The sequence below is a fragment of the Melitaea cinxia genome, chromosome 3 (assembly GCF_905220565.1).
Source record: "Melitaea cinxia chromosome 3, ilMelCinx1.1, whole genome shotgun sequence".
NCBI lineage: Eukaryota > Metazoa > Arthropoda > Insecta > Lepidoptera > Nymphalidae > Melitaea > Melitaea cinxia.
The window spans coordinates 16,961,928-16,977,333 of record NC_059396.1 but is presented as its reverse complement, the minus strand read 5'-3'; the positions used below and the strand labels follow the sequence as shown (position 1 = coordinate 16,977,333).

The window sequence follows — 15,406 nt, the reverse complement described above, 5'->3', positions numbered from 1 at the left end:
TGTTATAAACATATTTTTTAAAGTAATAAATGAATCAAGTTCAGAAATGACAAAGAACTAAACCTGATTCTCTTTTGTACGCAGGATGATGAAGATGAGGATGATACCGAGACCTGCGCAAGCCCTGAAACTTGCGCTCCGCAGCCCTTTCCTAGGCATACAGCGCCACAGCAAACCGCTCCTAAACCTTGGAAAAGGACCGGTAAGCCCTTACTTTATTTCCTAACTTAGATACGACCTAAATATTAAATTCTAAATCGTGTTCAGTGTGTGCCGAAACAAACATAGCATAAGAAGAAACAGGGAAAGTATTTAGCAGAAATGCGGATGGCTTCGTTCACGATGCAGGCTTTTGCTGAATTCAACGTATACCAAATACTTTATTTTACCAAATAGTTTTAATATTGATGATCAAATCCTAAAGCAATTTAACGATTTTGTCTTGTAATTAAATATGACTATCTGATTTTGGTAATGATAAGGGGAAAATTGGTTTATTAAGTATGATGTAAGCAAGGATAATTTTCCAATGTGTGTGGAAGTAGGCTATAATAAAGCACTTTCTCCTTAACGCACGCCCGGTTACCGATGGATAGTTGCGGGAGAGACGCCTCGCGCTCCACCGCGCACTCGCATCTCCCATCACGAGTACCACCAGTTCTGCGACGAGACCCTCGAATGTATGACCGCATGAAGTCACGCTTGTATACATGTATAGTGCTTTGCAGTTTAGCTTACGCTTTGTAATCAGGTTATTTTAGATTACGACATTGTTTGTATCAATGTCTCTCTGACCATCTTTCTGACCTTTGTAACATAAATCAGCGTCGCACGAATGGTTAGTTGAAGTGTAACTAGAAAAAAATAGTGTCACAGTTTATGTCGTAGTCTAAATAATAATAATAATAATAATGTTTAACAGTTTATTTAAAATGTTAGTAGTTTATAGTTTTGTTGAAAATACATTAACTATAATTTGACTGACTAACCACTGTAAATCATTGTAAGACAGTAATTTATTAAAATTACTGTAAACATATTTCACAAAGACGTTTTCATGTTAATTCACTAAGCGAGTTTTGCCTTTTGATTTTGATTTAAGATGTATTTTATTTATTATTGTTTTAGATTAAATTTATTTGTAAATAACGATTTTACTTTTAAGAATTATAAAGCCATTCTTTAAGCATTTTTACTGAGGTCTTGTGACCAATGTAAAACCTTTTTGGTAACGAATCAAAATCTTTTTTTAATTATTCATTTTTTATTTTTAAGCTTACATGCCAGTTGTTATTCTTTAAGATCTCATAAAATTTAAATATATTGTATTATTTATTGCACATTTTATTTTATAAGGCCGTTGAAGAGTGCCGCTAAAACTCAAGCAGCATTCACAGTAACCTACAAATCTTGGTCACTTAGTAACGGTTCTTTTGACCCGTTCAAACTGTATACAGGTTTTGTTTATATCATATACTATTTTGGCAATGTTTTTATAAACAACATTAGAACAGTCATAAGAAAAAGTTACTCATCTGTTGAAACAAATGCATGTAACTGTCAAAATGCTTGGAGCCTTATTTTGTTCGGATTATATTATAGACTGTAACAACGGGAGTGAAGAAGATATTTTTAAATTCATGTGCTTTCCGAAATAGTTTCGTAGTTATTTTTTTATTACATGTTAGACAATATATTACCATAAAATAAAACTCATCGTCATTTTATTACGTAAGTCTACGAGACATAGGTAGTCGTTATTATTTTAATTTGCAAATAGTAACAACATATTTTATTTGAGAACTTTCAATTTTTAAGAAAAAAAAAACAATGTAATTTTAATCATATATCATCATAATCGTATCAATCTCATACAAAACTTAAACTCACACAATCATGAAAATGCTTTATAATCTCCACTCTGAAATTGTCACGCAAAAATTACAATTCATTATTTTATTCATACTTATGTCAATAATCATTCCATTCACTCGTTCAATCGACTTAACACGGTGTTATTGTTGTAGCGTATGACCTCGCGACGCAGTGCCCCTCCCGGCACGCGTCGATGCGACGTCACACCGTCACCCACCTCCCCTGTCCGCCCACCGACGGCGCGCAATCGCTACCGCACTCCAGGTAAGTTGCATTTACCCACCAGAGCTAAAGGAGAGTAAAGTTCTCCCTAATAAATGCCTTACTTGGTTCTGTATCATATATGTATGTGGCTACGATTATTATATAATCAAATTATATATTGATAGAGGCATCAACAAATGAAATACTAGTAAATACACATATATAATTTACGATAGATATAGAGCAATCTATGACGTCACTTAAATACAATTGTGGCGGACAAAAATACTTCACTCTTGTTGTTTGATTAAATGTTCTATCGATTTAATAATTAACAATTTATGGTTTTAATTGTAAGTAATATCTGCCTATCTATTTTCATCACCCAAATTGCCCGCAGTGGTGACGTTGATAGGGAGAATAAACATTGATCAAATGATGCTACAATACAGACCGAACTAAAAGATTGACGTTTAATTTCCACCGATGGCGTTTATGGAACTCATTGTTCTACATTTCATTGATGTTGCTTCGTTTGAAATAGCAGTTCTAATATCATTTACTGCATAATTGTTTTAAGAATATTACACTTATTTACTACTCTAGAAAGTACTATTATAGTTTTGTATAAATAAATGTCAGGGAATCCTTCCTGTCAAGCAGTTTTTAGAAAATTATTGCCAAAATTTTGACACCAGATTTAAGGCTTTTCTTCTTTACAGTACCAGTATTTTGCTTTGCCTCGAGTATCTATTTTCCGTTCAATAAATTCTTACTTTTAACTGAGGTTATGTATGGTATATATTACATTAAGAAAAGGCCTATTGGCATTTTAAACTAAACATATCCAATTTTTGACCATAAAAAAAGTTTCTAAGAACTATTTTTGTGTAACACGTTTACCCCTATTCTACTTCTAACTGAATACTCATCAGGATATTACTCTTAGACATCGTAAATTTCATTTTCCTTTATTTTTGCAGGCCAGGGTCAAGGGCGTCATGTGCTGGTGCAGCGTCCCTCGCCAGCAGCGACGCGGACGTCCAGCTGGGTGAGCTGTCCTGGTCTCGGTCTTCCCTGCAGGACGAACTTATCAAGTCGGTTAGTGGCAGCCCCACACACCCGCATGTGAGTTGCTTGAAGCTTCCTTAATAGTTTTAGTGAAAAATATTTTATACTTAAAAGTATTCATTAAATAGTGGTATCGAATAATAAAATAACTTGAAATGGGTTGATGAAATTTTGTAACCTTGCAAATTGTATGTTTTTGTTTTTGATATTTATTATTAAATACAGAAAACTTTTACAAACCATTACTTGTCAAGTTATCAGGAATCATTAGTAAAAACTACGTATTTGTTTTCTACAAAACATTAAAATAAATATTATTTAATTTTTTTAATTGGGCAAGTACTTAATTTCGGAATGTTTAAAATAACATTATATAATAATACATATATAAAGATGAAAAGTTTGTTTGTTTGTTTAATCTCAAGAACTACAGGTTCAAATTTAATCGCTATTTTTGTATTGGATAGCCCATTTGATAATGGTCTTAAAATGATTTAATAAGTACAATTTCTGAAGAGTATAGGGTATTGTATTTTAGTAATAGTTAGATAATATGTAGTAATCAAAATAGTACCAAATGTAACTTTTCCTACTGTCTTACTGGTTGTGTTTGTTTCTGTGTGTCCTACTGTTTTATATAAAACTATCTTGTTGGGTACATACTCCTTAATTCTTCTTTTCAAGAATATTACTTAAAATGCCCTATATATTTCCATCTTTAATAAAGCAATACTAACACCATGTATTTCGAAAATTTTGTTAAAGTTAATTACGGATAGTAGAAAAAAGATTAAAGTGTACAAATAAAATAGTATTTCAGGATAAAATCGGAATGGTATCTCTGTTCCTGATATAATTGGGTCAGACAAGTTTTTGCATGTTAACAAAATGGCATTTGGAAGTAAGTTTTGTCGCTTGGCCTAGGTTTTGGTACACTAGATTTGAATACTAGTTGCATGCACTTCACGTAGTTGGTTGTAGGTGCAGATCTTATAAAGTCACACTTAGACATTAAATCTTTTAGACATCCTAGTTTTATCCTTATTTGTCATTTTATTTAGTACTTTGAAATTATCAGAAATGAGCACTTAGTGGGTTTGATTAGATTATTGTTTTTGGTACTACAAGTAGATATATACATACATATTTACTGCACATGAACTCAAAGGATTTAAAATTCTATTGCTTTTATTATTTAAAGAAATCTTGCGGAATAATTATAATTATGCACTAAATGTGCATAAAACAGCGAGTTAGCATTAAAACAAAAAGAAGTTTTTAACATTATAATTGAAACATCTATTGCTTAAATTAAATTTGCTTGTCAACAATACGCTAAAAAATCGGCTCATGTATATGTTGCAGTCAAAACTCTTAACCAGTCAAAAGCACTATTGACTAGCAAAATCAGTCAGAAGTACTTTTGACCATTTGCTTTAGTGAATAATACTTTTGACTAAAATAACAGTTAAAAGTACTTTTGCCCAGTGGAGCTGGTTAAAAGTACTTTTGACTAAATGATTCCGTCAAAAGTGGTTTTGACTGGTTGTATCAGTCAAAACTCTTAAAAAGTTAAGGTGGTCGATAAAAATAACGACAAACGCACATATAAACTTTTATATTACTCATTATTAGTGGAGAACGTTTTGATATTAGAACAAAAATGAGTGACTACGAAAAGAAAGAAGGCTTTTTGCAAAGAATTTTAGCAACGGAAGATATGAAAGATAGTCATTTCAATGTGATGACAAAAGAAAAATTTAAAAAGTTTGCAATGGATGTGGAAGACGCGAAATTTAATGAAAAGGAAACAACATTACAGTACAGTAGACTACAACGCTTTAACACATTGAAGTTTATGGTATACATAAATTAGTTACAAACACAGAACCTGTCAAATATTTTTTCCGGCTGAGGAAATCTACGACATTATTTATGCTGCTCATATTTCTATAGGGCATGGTAGTCGCGATAGACTTAAGAATGAAACGGTAAAAAAGTACGCTAATATTACAAAAGAAATGATTAATATATATTTATCAATGTGCGAAGTATGCCAAAGGAAGAAAAGCAAGAAAAGGATGGGTCAGGTTTAGAAACCGATCCTGCACACTGAAATGAACAGCCGCTGCCAAGTCGATCTGATTGACATGCAGCCGCAAAAAGATCGTGGGCATAAATTTATTATGGTTTATCAGCATCATTTGACTAAATTTATTCACATCTAACGAGTTAATAGTGCTTTTGACTGAAGCTTTTTTGCAGTTAAAAATACTTTTGACGGAGAGCGTCAGTCAAAAGTATTTTTAACCGCGAATTTGCAGTCAAAAGTACTAATAACCAATAATTTTCAGTCAAAACCACTTTTGACCAACTTGTCCAGTCAAAAGTACTTTTGACTGATTTCGCTAGTCAATAGTACTTTTGACTGGTTAAGAGTTCTGACTGCAACATATACAAGAAGATAAACAATTTGTTAAAAATATATTCTTTAAATTCTTACAAACTTAAAAAATTGTATACAAGAAGATAAACAATTTGTTAAAAATATATTCTTTAAATTCTTACAAACTTAAAAAATAAGATGTCTAAATGAAGAGCGGGACATCCTGACACAGGTAAAGCACTTACAGAAAAGGATGTCTCAACAACGGTTTATATATTATGTAAACATTTTTCTAAATATTTTTTTTTATATACATCTACTTTCCAATCTCTTTTTATTCGGAAATCTTTCATTTTGTTCTTCAATAAAGTTTTATGTGTTAGGTATAATTGCATTTTCTTTTACCATCGTACAATTTAATGTAGCACTAAGTTTGGATTGAAAATACAAGTAAATAATGTGATCATGATCTATTTAATTCCAGAAACAATGGCAAGATGCGATAATGTCCGACGACCGGCTCTCTCTGACGCTAGAAGAAATCGTACACATACGGTCCGTGTTGACTAAAGCGGAACTAGAAGTCCTCCCCGTCGAGGGTAGGGTTAAAGAAGATGTTGAAAAAAGAAGGGTAAATACAAATTAAACGTATCTATCTTTTATTCAGAAACACCCAATTCAAGTACTTGAGAATTTAACAAGGCAGCAAAGTTAGAAGTAAAGTTGTCGATTCGATTTAAAGTATTTTGAGTAAAGAGCTTTACCAACAAGAAGATCTTTAAATCTTTTTGTTAGTGTTCTTCCTTCATTTCTGATGTTTAATTTTTTAAAATACAATAATTGTTTCTTACTAGAAAAAATTTATTTCATTTCATTAATTTATTTTAAATACACGACGTTAGTATGTGTATTAGTGAAATTATTAGTTTTTCATATATGTTATGTTTACAGGTATGCTTCCTATGTTTGAAGACACGGTTCGGAATTTTCGGCCCGTGGGGCCAGAAGTGTAAGCTGTGCAAAAAGACTGTCTGTCAAAAATGTTGTTCAAAGGTAAAATATTAATACGTTTAATTTTTTTTTTTTTTATAGTTATAATCTGTAAACTCTTATATGATTACCAATATTAAGCGAAGTCTCATAAGCCTAATACAACAATGAACTGCAACCATTCTCCTACGTGTAAAAAAAGACCCATGCACAGCGGTGGGATGTTACAGACTGAGTTAGTCAAAATCAAAATAATCAATTGCATCTACATCGATTAGATGACCCGAAAACTTGTTCTGAAGAAATACCTCGATGTTTTATAGCCTATCCTCCCAACCAACTATCTACGGATTTTTTATAAATTCAATTGGTTCCGTATTTCAATAATTCCATAAATAAGTAATATGACGGTCGTTTCAGATGCGCATCCCGACGGAGCACTTCGCGCACGTGCCCGTGGCGCTGCTGAGCCCGTCGCTGCTGCCGTCGCCCGACGACGAGCCGCACTCCTTCCCGCGCTCGCTCGTGGCGCGCCTCGTGTCGCCCGACCACAACGTGAGTACATACACACAAACACGCACACGCACGTGCACAACCACACCTACACGCACACCCACACCCACGCGAACACACACACACACACACACACACACACACACACACACACACACACCACACGAACACACACACGTGTGAATATACATATGCAATTCGTGCGTGGGTGAATACACGCGTGACAAGACGGAAGACGAGTGTACTTTTTACATGAGTAAGAATGTACGTAATGAGACTAGAATTTCGCGTGTGTGACTAATACGTTTCATAAATAAAACATCGTAATGGATAACAGTACGCCCATAAAATTAATAAGTTTTAATTGTAAGAGCGTAGTGAGATCCGCGGAATGTATTAGAAAGCTCTGCCTCAAGGCAGATGTCGTTGCACTGCAAGAGACCTGGTTGCTGCCACATGACTTGTCCTACCTGGGTACCATCGACGACGGGTTTGCATTTACCGGGACCTCTGCTGTAGATACGTCTGTTGGAGTATTGAGAGGCAGGCCGTACGGTGGAGTGGCTCTGCTATGGAGAAAGTCAACGTTCCCGTGTGTCACCGCGTTAACTAGTGCTAGTGTTCGAGTGGCAGCTATTAAAATAGTGCACGGTGATCGATCGAGTTTAGTTGTGTCGGTGTACATGCCTACCGCGAAACCGGAAAACTTACTCGAATATACGGAGTGTCTTAGTGAAATAAACGCGTTAATAGAAAACAACGACGTGGAGGCTGTGTATGTGCTTGGGGATTTTAATGCACACCCGGGTGAGTTATTTTCAAACGAACTATTGAACTTCTGTGTCGAACGAAAGTGGTCGTGTGTGGACATGGAAATACTTCCTCTAGACAGTTATACATTCGTGAGTGATGCGCACGGCTGTCGGCGCTGGCTCGATCACTGCGTGACGACCGACGCGGCCAGTCGCTCGATTTGTAATGTTGCGATACTATATGATGTTTACTGGTCTGATCACTTGCCTTTAATTGTTGAGTGTAATTTTCAACTTATAACGCCTAAGTTGACATCCCCTAACACCAGGGTTAATAAAGTTATTTGGGGGGAAAGAAGCTCAGAACAGACCAGTAAATACTCGAAGTTATGTCAAAATGAGCTTAGTAAGATAGTGTTTCCTGCGCATTTTTGCGAATGCGCCGATGGTTTCTGTAGTGACATTAAACATAGATACGATTTAAAACGAATGTATGATAACATAGTGCAAATACTTAGAGAGGCGGCTGCGAACTCCTATGTGGGCCCTACTTTTCGAAAACATAGATCTGTACCGGGATGGAATATGCATGTCAGTGACGCTCACAGGACGGCACGATTATTCTATCAAAATTGGCTTCTTATGGGTAAGCCAAAGGGGGGATCGGTTTATGAGGAGATGAGGGAAAGCAGACGGGTTTTTAAGTCAAAATTAAAATTGTGTCAGGAAAATGAAAATCAAATAAAGTTAGATATCATAGCGCAACATCACGCAAGTAAAAATTTTAGTAAATTTTGGAAGAAAACAAACAAATTGAATCCAAAGTCAAATAGCCGCCCTGCGAGCGTTGCTGGCTTTCACGAACCCCGTGATATAGCAAACTTTTTTAGACAACATTTCAAGGTTGATCTATCGAGCAGCTCCGGTACTCGGATGCTCAATACTGTGCAACCGAAGTCAATAAACGTTAGATTTTCCGCTAACGATGTAAAGAGGGTCATAAGTCAGATGGTACGAGGTAAGTCACCCGGTCACGATGGGCTCAGTATTGAGCATCTGAAGTATGCAGAGCCTGACTTGTCTAGAGTTCTCGCTATGTTTTTTAACTTATGTATAAGTCACAGTTATCTGCCAGAGGGTCTTATGTACACCATAGTAGTACCTATATTGAAAAATAAAACAGGGGATGTATCCGATGTGTCCAACTATAGACCAATCTCACTCGCTACGGTCATAGCTAAGGTACTGGACAGTCTGCTTGATAAGCAGTTAGAGGGGCATATTAAGCTTCAAGACTCCCAATTTGGTTTTAGACCGGGTCTTTCTACAGAGAGTGCCATCCTATGCCTCAAGCAGACTGTACAGTACTATACAGCTAGAAAAACTCCAGTTTATGCCTGTTTTCTGGATTTATCAAAAGCTTTTGATACAATACGGTATGATGTGCTCTGGACAAAATTAAGGGAGGAGACTGATGTACCCTGCGAGGTTGCATCTGTGCTAGAATACTGGTACTACAACCAACGGAATGTTGTAAAGTGGGCGGGCACGCACTCAGAAATGTACGGGTTGGAATGTGGGGTTAGACAGGGGGGCTTGACCTCTCCTCGTTTGTTTAACCTTTATATGAACGGGCTGCTTGCCGAGCTTAGAAATTGCAACATTGGCTGTCATATCGGGGGCGTCTGCGTAAATAACATCAGTTACGCTGACGATATGGTACTGTTAAGCCCGTCTATAGGTGCACTGCGCAAATTAATGCGGATTTGTGAACGGTACGCTGAGGCCCAGGGACTCAGATATAACTCGAAGAAGAGTGAACTCCTAGTGTTTAAGGCCGGCAAGAAAGTCTATGCGAATGTGCCACCTTTATATCTTGGAGGTGTTGCTTTAAATAGAGTAGAACGTTTTAAGTATCTGGGTCACTGGGTTTCGGACAACCTCAGTGATGACGAGGATGTGGAGCGAGAGCGCAGGGCACTGGCCGTGCGCTGCAACATGCTGGCCCGAAGGTTTGCAAGGTGTAGTGATAGTGTAAAAGTAACTCTGTTTAAGGCATATTGCCAATCCTTCTACACCTGCAGCCTTTGGGTCAGGTATACGCAGCGTGCGTACAACGCCCTGAGAGTCCAGTACAACAATGCATTCAGAGTGCTGCTCGAGTTGCCGCGTTACTGTAGTGCCTCCGAAATGTTTACTACGAGGCGCGTTGATAGCTTTAAGGCTATTATTCGTAAGAGGTGTGCATCCATGCTCCGGAGGCTACGAACCAGCTCGAACGGCATTCTGAGTGCACTGGCGGACCGCTGGGACTCAGCAATACTGCGCCACTGGATACGGCTACATTCTGACTGACGAGGGTCGTGTCCAGATAGCTATTACTTTTACTTTTACTTTTTTACTTTTGCTTGTTATGGATTTGTATTGATTTTATTTGTTGTTTGATATCTTTATTTACTTTTATTCATATTTATATTGATTTACTAACATTAGATATAAGTTGTTTTTGTAATACTAACATTAAGATATGGACTACTTATGTCTGAAACAAAATAAATAAATAAAATAAATAAAAAAAAAAATAAATAAATAAAATAAATAAAATAATACACGTGATGATACGAGTTAACTTCGTGTGTGCGTGCGTACACGCGTGACGAGACGAGTGCACTTTATGCGTGCATGAATATACACGTGACAAGTACTTAGTGTTAGTACATACGTGAGAGCACACGTGAAGTGACGACTTACTGCATACGCCACACGTTACTATTACTCTTCCTCTATATTGGAAACCATAAAAATTCTTCGATTTAAGATTATGATGATGGATGGTTACTACTAAAATTATAATGAAGTATAGTTATAAATATAATTACATCATTGAAGTAGGCCATAGCAGGAAATATTTTGTTAAAAATTTGGAGCAGCCCGTCTGAGAAAATACTTCAACCTGACAGAAGATCACAGTTAAATAATACTGCTCTCAAGTAGTATGGTTTTCCTGTGGTAAGCAAGGTGGCTAGGCTGGGGAGGATCGGGGCTTGCGACGTTTCTGGTGTTGCAGGCGTCTATAGGCTACGGTAATCGCTTACCATCAGGTGGGTGATACGGTTGTTTGTTAAAATTAAAAGATTGAGATCGTTGGGTCGTGCTCACTCCAATATGGTCTAAAGCTCACTCCAGGATATTGGGTTACAGATTCGAAATTCTAGGCTGGATATAATAGTTCGTCTTTTGTAATAGACGCCTAGGCTCCGCTTGAAATATAACCCTAGATACGCCAGCGGAAGCAGGCACTCGAGCTAAAGGCCCCGTGCGCAGGTGACGGTGGACAACTCGGTGGGCTCGGCGCCCAGCAGCCCGGCGCGGCGGCGCGCGGCGTGCTCGGCGCCGGGCTCGCGCGGCGCGTCCGCGCTCGGCTTCTCGGAGCCGCCGCCCGCCATCGCGCGCGCCGACGGGCCCGGCTCCATGCCCTGCGTGTCCACGCCGCTCTCCACGCTCTCCACGCTGGAGCGCAGGTAACTATTGATTTGCTAGGTTTCCATTTTTTTTGTGGTCGATACGTTACTTACCTATATTGACTGTTTGACTAGCCCGTTGACGCAGTGTAGTGGCTCTGCTTTCTGTTCCGCGGGTAGGTTCGATTCCCGCCTGAGTCGTGGTGTATATTTGTATTTATATATTTATATAAGTATTGTTTCCGTGTATATTTATAAAAAAAAAATATTTAGCTATATCAGAAGACGATTCTTACTAGTAATTATTTTATTTCAATGGTAAAACTGGATATTTACGATAAAAGTACATTTGGAATTGATTCCTTTGGATTGTTGCCCACTTCGACTCAAGCACTCCTAACAAAAGTTAAATTTATTAAATAGCTAACTGTTTAAATAACAAACAACTAAAAAGTAATCATTTTGATTTTTTTTTTATAAATATTGAATATTAGAATATTTGTATAAAAGTAAGTGAACTATAACTAATAACATAAGAAATAAAGGCCAGTACTCACGTCAGGTGGTATCTGTCCAGGGCGCGGTACGGGCGCGCGGCCACCAACGCGGCGACGGCGGAGCGCCTGCGCGGCGTGCAGATGGCCGTCTGCCACGACTGCAAGGCTATGGTACGATGCTTGCTTACTTATCGCTATTGCTCTGTTTGTATTATATGTAATATTAGGTTAATTTAAGTCGTCCTGGTGTGGAATACATTGTACTTAAGAATACGATGTGTCATACTGTCTGTATAGTAAAAGTAAATAGTAAACGAGAATTCCTATAGGAGATATACAAATAAAACTACAATAAATGCTCTCACTACGAATAAAAAATAAAATTTTATTCACCTATTTAACTTTAAACAAAAACATACATAAATACGTTGCGCGAAACTAAACAAAAAGCCTCATCTATCAACGTTCATAATTATTTCGAAAATTAAGAACTCTTTGGCTAAGCGTCAAACTTCAATACCTTGTCCTTTTTTTCTACATTTAATGTTGCCATATAAAAGTTTTTTAATTAGGTAAGTTTTGTATTATAATAATTATTCTCCACTCCAGGTGTTGCAGATAATCAAGAGCTCGCGCGCGTCGCGTTCAGCGTCACGCGACCGCGCGTTGCGGCATCTCACGCTCGACCTCGCACCCGTCTATACCGCCGACTGTTAGCCGATTGCTGGCCGATTGCGGACTTATTGCGGTTCGACGGTAGCCGATGAAACCTAAGGCTACTATTCTGTCTCGACTTCTTTTAATTTGTTTAGTTTTATAAACAATACGAGGACTTTTATTTTCGGTGCAGATAAAAAAAAGATCTTATTATATGTTCCGATATTTAGTCAGTGGTTCCGCTATGGTAGCCTTACTGGAATCGAGTCCGTGACGACTAGCGACACGCCGACACGAGTCGGCTCTGTTTCCGTACAATGCTAAAGGCACAACATTCCTGGAATCGCCAAACGTTCATTGCCGATGCTCAAAAACTTTCTGGAAGACGAGTAACTAAATCGGAAATCGGATCGAGATATCACACTTATACACTAACACGCCAGCAATACCTAGCAAGACGCAGTCAGTAGACAACTCTTAGTGGAAATATTTTGAGTAGTATCATGAAAAACAAAGAGCTTCCGAGGTTGTGTAGAATCTACGTTGTGTTTGTAGATGGACTTTGATCCGACACTAGTAGACGAAAGACTTGACAATACTCTGTGACTTTGACAGATAGTGAAACACATTTTTTTTTATTAATCGCACAAACGATTTCACAATAAAACTATATTTACAGCAGTTGTAATCAGAGATATTCACACTAAATATATTGAATGATATACTAATTAAAAAATTTTAAAATATTCCAAGAAATTACTAAAATAATATTTTGTCACTTAAATGTAATAGATATTTATATATATATTTTTCCTAGATTTTATGATATGTCTACAATTTGAATGTGAATCAAAATAATCTGTGTTCAAATTATATGTGCTATGAATGTTATAGTATGAAGATGTAATATTATATTATAATTGTTGAGACATTATTCTGGTATATTCCGTGTTACGTGTTTATTCAAACTGAAGCATACCATCACTTTCCGTTTATGACTTTCTATGAGCCGGAATTCCTTTGACTTTCATTGCTGATAGTGGTTTTGTAGAATATTACTTACCTGTGCCATATGAACAAATCATTAAATCATTAAGACAGCGGTATGAACAAGGCCACACATGTAAAAATATAAGTTTTTCAATACATTGATCTGCGTTTGTATTGAAATAAGCGAAAGGTTCTTTAAGTTACTATTTATTTATTTTTGTACGCTTTAAAAATAGAAGCTTTTTAATTGAATATTGGTCCCACATTTTTTTTCTAAAATTGAAATTTAGAAAAATAAATGGGAATGCTGTTACTTTTGTTGCTTTGGCTAAAAATAACAATTATTCCTGAACATAAATAATTTTAAAAGACATTGAGTTAGCATTCCGATTGGAATTTAATTTGATAACTCAGTGTTAAATTTTAAATGTAGGCGAGTATGTATTTTTTTTTTAAATAATTTGACATATTTTCTGACATAAATTCAATTTGTATTCAAAATTCATTATCTTGAATTACCTTAATCTTTTTTTTTTTAAATTATAGACATTTTAAATGCAAAAACTATCTTAATTATATATTTTTTTCCTTAAACAAGCTTTCCCATATTCTTTAATAATCTGAAGATTTTAGATTTCAATCATATAACCTCAACGATCATACGGCCTATGACATTGGTTATTTTTTTTTTTTGCTTATGTGTGGCCAGTATTTAATTATTTTGATTCTAGATGTTCTTCAATCAATGTTACTTTGTTCACCCACTTCATTCATAACCTAGGTTTATTTAGGTATATTTAAATTATTTTGCCAAATACATATGTAACACAACGTTTTTGTAAATATAGCATCGTTTAGTGTCATCATAAAATTGGTTACTGAATTATTATTTAGTTATAGATTTCGATGTTCATAAAAGTGTAATTTTAATCTTAAGCTTTTTAAGAACTGGGATTTCTTTCAAATTGTTAACATAAAAAATATATGTACAGAATGAAAAAGTTCAGGCAATATTTAAAAAAAAATATCATAATAGACAATGTATAAAATTATTCGATATATATTAAGTATATTAATAAAACATATTTTCATCATAATTTTCATAATTTTTTTGGTCAATTTTTAAAATAATTCACAATTTGGTTGGATATTCCGTGTATCATAATAATCGTATTTATTTAACGTATGAATGTAATTCACGAATTAAAATTGAATTCCCAGTTATAAAATTCTGTAAATGTATGTAAATTTTAGTAGTCTATATTAGATGTTACGTAGATTGTAATCGTCTAAAGCATACCTACATAAAATTAAAAAAAAAAATTAAAACGGTAACAATATTAAAAACAATTACAAATCACTTTTTGTCTTTTATTTTTTACGCAAATTGGTGTGTAAGAAAAGTTTAATCTATAGTGAAGTGTAAACTCTTTAGTCGACCGTGATTATATCTGATAGTTAAAGATTAATAAGATATTATTAGAGTTTGTTCTCAAACAACTAATATAATGAGAATACAACCAACGTACTCCAGATGAATTACGCATTATTAGGGATAACTCAAGAACTGTTCGTCAGATCTCTTTCTTCTCTCTTCCTAAAATTTAAATGGGTTCGCATGATATCGCTGCACCAGCTTTCGAATATATGAATCATCAAAATCGAGTCATCCAGTACAAAGTTATGAGGAGGTAACACACAAATAAAAAAAAAACAGTCGAATTGAGAATATCCTCCTTTTTTGGAGTCGATTAAAAGAACTTACGTAGATCGTCCGTCCAGCGAGCCAGAGGACGTCCCAAATTGCGTTTGCCAACACCGGGTGGCCACTCCAGGACACGTTTACTCCAATGTCCATCCATCCTGTGACAGATGACCAGCCCATTGCCATTTCAACTTCCTTATTCTACAGGCTGTCGGTTACTTTCATTACCTCGCGAAGTCTTGTTTCTGATCCTATCTTTGAGACAGACCCCAAGCATAAACTGTGCCATTGCACGTTGAGTGACT

The 15,406-nt window shown here is 35.9% G+C and overlaps 1 protein-coding gene across 1 annotated transcript in view; it reads left to right on the top strand.

Moving 5' to 3' along the window:
- Positions 1-12,466, top strand: part of LOC123669632 (protein spire) — a 181,138-nt gene extending 168,672 nt beyond the window's left edge. Inside the window, exons 10-18 of the mRNA XM_045603230.1 lie at positions 85-202; positions 2,028-2,139; positions 3,063-3,207; positions 6,021-6,167; positions 6,488-6,589; positions 6,947-7,081; positions 11,116-11,273; positions 11,803-11,920; positions 12,359-12,466. Of these exons, the coding sequence (XP_045459186.1) occupies positions 85-202; positions 2,028-2,139; positions 3,063-3,207; positions 6,021-6,167; positions 6,488-6,589; positions 6,947-7,081; positions 11,116-11,273; positions 11,803-11,920; positions 12,359-12,466 (1,143 nt within the window). The remainder of the gene's footprint in view (positions 1-84; positions 203-2,027; positions 2,140-3,062; positions 3,208-6,020; positions 6,168-6,487; positions 6,590-6,946; positions 7,082-11,115; positions 11,274-11,802; positions 11,921-12,358) is intronic.
- Positions 12,467-15,406: the final 2,940 nt, after the last annotated feature.